General features: G+C 55.2%; 1 protein-coding gene across 1 annotated transcript in view; it reads left to right on the top strand.

Annotated features, from left to right (window-relative positions):
• The window catches only part of ADAMTS17 (ADAM metallopeptidase with thrombospondin type 1 motif 17), a 213,173-nt gene that overhangs the window by 129,883 nt on the left and 79,554 nt on the right, over positions 1–3,736 (top strand). The window contains exon 12 of the mRNA XM_025041234.1: positions 3,465–3,631. Within this exon, the coding sequence (XP_024897002.1) occupies positions 3,465–3,631 (167 nt within the window). The remainder of the gene's footprint in view (positions 1–3,464; positions 3,632–3,736) is intronic.

Below are 3,736 nucleotides of genomic sequence, written 5' to 3'. Positions count from 1 at the left end.
GGTGGCCCTGCAGGAGCTCGGGGCAGCTCAGCTCGCTCCACACACTTCCAGGATCTCACCAAAGCCCCTCTACCGTATTCTTTTTTAATTTGAAGCATCTTCATTACGGTATAGCGCAGAGAGAAGCGCTCCTGTCCTGGAGTGTGGCCCAGCACGGCACGCTCGTCACAGTCAAGTGCATGGGGGTCGGGGCGCGTGCAGGAGGGCGTTGCTGGCCCCTGGTGTGCGTGCGTGTGGCCCAACGAGGACCCGGGTTCACTGAGCAGCTGTGCCCTGGGTAACAGCAGACCTGCACGTGCGGCGGGCATGGGTAGCATCTCTAAGAGGTTTCCATCTGCCTTCCTTTCATGAGCCGTGGGGCTGAGCATCTGTGTGTCTGTCTCTGCCTTTGGACGGCCTTTCTTGGGAAGTGCCTGTTCACGTCCTTTGGTCTTACATTTAAACTACTTTATTCGTCTTTAGAAAGTCTTAATAGGGTATAACTAGAAATTGGGGGTTGATATCGGAGAAGCAGCTTGAAACACCCATCACACCCTTGGTGACCGTAGCAGTGGACCAGGCTGGCCTGCCCAGCCCTATGATGGCCGATGGGCAGCCCCGGCCCAGCCCATGCGTGCTGCCCCTGGCAACACGCTTCTTCAGACACACTGAGCGGTTAGTTACCTAACATCTGGGAGCTTCGTTCCCTCAGCTGAAGGGTGCAGTCGGGATGCTCCCGATTATTTGTCCAGACTTAGGGAGGACACAGCTTCAGGGAGCGGGCACAGCGTAAACCCTCCGGGTGCCTTAGCCCATGATCTCTGTTTCCGTGATAATGACTCTGACCTTACAGCTTCTTACCCGTGTCCTCAGGTGGCCATACCTCATTTCAGGATGAGATTTCATCTTGCTGGCACCTCTCCTTGCAGATATTCAAAGGATAAGGTCCTTATTATCCACCCTGACTCCAGTAAGCCACACCAGGAATGCAGGCAGAGCTGCCTGTCGTGGGGCCAGGCCGTGGGGGACAGGGGAACCCCCACCACACTCAAAATAAAGTGACCTAAATTAACCACAGCCTACCAGCCAGGCTTTCTCCTGGAGGCTGCAAGCTCTCAGACAGGCTCCAGACGGTGAAAACGGTTACTTCAGACCATTTTTGCCAGTGCACTTGTCCAGGTGGAGAGACGGATTCCTGGTGCTCCGTGCTCCTCTGCCTCCTCTGACGCCACCCACTTGGTCATTTTAAGATAAATTCTGATAATATATTGCAATCGAGTCTGAATACTGTTTACTGAAGACCAGCCTGGGCAGGGTTCTCGGCTGGAGCCCACAGAGGACTAGGCAGAAGGTGGGAACCGGTCCATCATTTCGCAAGGCCGATGATAAGCACCATAGCAGAGACTAGGGCAGCAGTAGGGTCGGAAGGAAAAGTGGGCTGCGGGATGGAGGCGTGGCCTTGAGAGGGTGGGCGGAGCGGGAGGGATGGAGGTGGGGGAGCTGGGGTGGCGAGCTGGGGGCGCTGAGAGGGGACTAGCCTGTGGGAGGAGGTCGGACAGTGGGAAGAAACATGGGAAACGGTTAATGAGGGGAGCACCCTGAGGCACAGGCGCTCGGGCCCAGGGCTCCGGGGAGGCCGGCCGGGGCGCCGTCTTCCTACACATGTCATGCAGTCGTTTCTCTGAGGTCCCTCTGCCTCTCTGGCGCTCCGGACAGATGAAAGAACAGAAGCTTCCTCTGTTCTCAGATCCCATACATTTCAGGGAGGTTTCGCTACTTCCGAAGTCTGAGAGCGAAACTCAGGGCCCCTCCCTGAGACCGCCAGTGTGTGTAGCCTCTCAGGGCAGACCACCCCCGCCGCCACCTCCCATCCCCAGGCAGGAGAGGTGTTGTCTGGTGGGCGTGAGGTGGGCACGGAGGCACAGGCGGGGCCTCCCCTCCCACTCCAGAAGTTTCCTCCAGCACAGAAATGTAGACCAGGACCTGGCAAGCTATGGCCGACGGGCCAAATATGGCCCGAAACCTAGTTTGGTAAATAAAGTTTTATTGGCACACGACGATGCGCTTGTTGCTGCATTGTCTCTGGTCGCTTTTGTTCTGTAACGGCAGAGTTTGAGTCGTTGCAGCAGAGACTGTGTGGCCCCCAAAGCCGAAAATATTTACTATCTGGCCCCTGGCAGAAAGTCTGTGGATCCCCCATTATAGGCTTTGGTGACACGAAAACCTAAAGATCTTTGTCACCTTCTGTTGTATCTCCCCTCCCCACCCAAGGCAGTGATCACAGGCCAACCTCACTGTCTGAACGTGAGAAATGGCAAAGAGAGGAGAAGCAGCACCCACAATGAGATGGTTGATGTGTCGAAAGTGACCCCCTGCCGATGGGACAGTGTGACTGATAAAAAGTCGTCGAGTGGAACAGTTAGTTGCGGTTTGCGCCGTTTTCTCGTGCGTGCTGAATTTCATGACAAAGCACGGAGGGACGCGCTCACTCCATCACGATGGCGTTGTGGAAATGAGTCCCGCAAGGGCTCCCAGGGACCTCGCGGCAGAGCCACACTTCAGCCAGACAGGCCAGCGCCCGCCTCTTCTCCGCATTGCCCCCCACACATGTGACTTGACCAGAAAACACAACTGTGTCTCTAGAACCTCTTAACAACCTCCCCCCCAAGCGCAGGCATCTGGGACCCAGTTTACCACGGGCCACGTGTGGTCTCACACTGGCCCAGAGCCAAGATCTGACTGGTCTCTACCCAAAGCCCATGAACAAGTGAATTGATCCTTCTGATTCTTTTTACTATAAAGTAAACGAGAGCTATTTATTTGCTCATCCTGAAACTCAGCTCAGGAGTGTACCTAGGAGCCATTTAAAGGTCTTCATTTTATAGAAGACCCGAAAAATCAAAAACTACACACACACTCGCACACACACAAAACCCTTGGGGTGTTCAGTGTTACAGATGGCCCAGTTTTTTTTTTTTATTTTTTGTTTTATTTTTTTTTAGGCGAGGCATCCCCTGGTCGACCTCACAGATTGCAAGAACCTTGTCAGCTTACAATCCCTTATTTTTTATTTTTTACTCCTACAGCACCTGGTCTTCCTAGGTGGTCTCCCTTCTAAGTACTAACCAGGCCTAATACTGCTTAGCTTCTGACAAATAGCCCAGTTTTAAGTTCAGATGAAAGAAACAATCTGCAGATCTTGCCGAACCGATGCTCACCCCATTTCATTTTCGGATGTCCTTGATTTACACTTTCTGGATGCATTTCCCTGATATCTCACTGAGCCATGCCATCAGCGTGGGTCCAGGGGCGCTGAGACGTGGTGTATAAGAGCTAGCGGGGTGGGGTGGGGGAGGGAAGGGTTGCTTTGCAAACCATGCCCCGCCCCTCCCTTCCCCCTCCTGGCAAAAGAGGCAACAGCTGAGCCCTCTGCCCTGTCCGCAGCCCCTTCCCACTGACTGACACAGACCGTTTCTTCCTTCCAGCCCTGGGCCTGGAGGCACACACTGCCCAGGCGCCAGCGTGGAGCACGCAGTCTGCGAGAACCCGCCCTGCCCCAAGGGCCTGCCCAGCTTCCGGGACCAGCAGTGCCAGACGCACGACCGGCTGAGCAGCAAGAAGAAGGGTCTGCTGACGGCAGCGGTGGTCGATGGTAAAGGCACAGGCCGCACCTTTTCGCAGTGGCCCCCTCCCTCCTTTCCCGAGAACAAACACCTTCCAGGAAAACCCAGAGGGCAGTCCGCGCCCCACCCCACCC

The sequence above is a fragment of the Pteropus alecto genome, unplaced genomic scaffold (assembly GCF_000325575.1).
Source record: "Pteropus alecto unplaced genomic scaffold, ASM32557v1 scaffold59, whole genome shotgun sequence".
NCBI classification, from domain to species: domain Eukaryota; kingdom Metazoa; phylum Chordata; class Mammalia; order Chiroptera; family Pteropodidae; genus Pteropus; species Pteropus alecto.
This window is presented reverse-complemented; position numbering and strand designations above follow the sequence as displayed.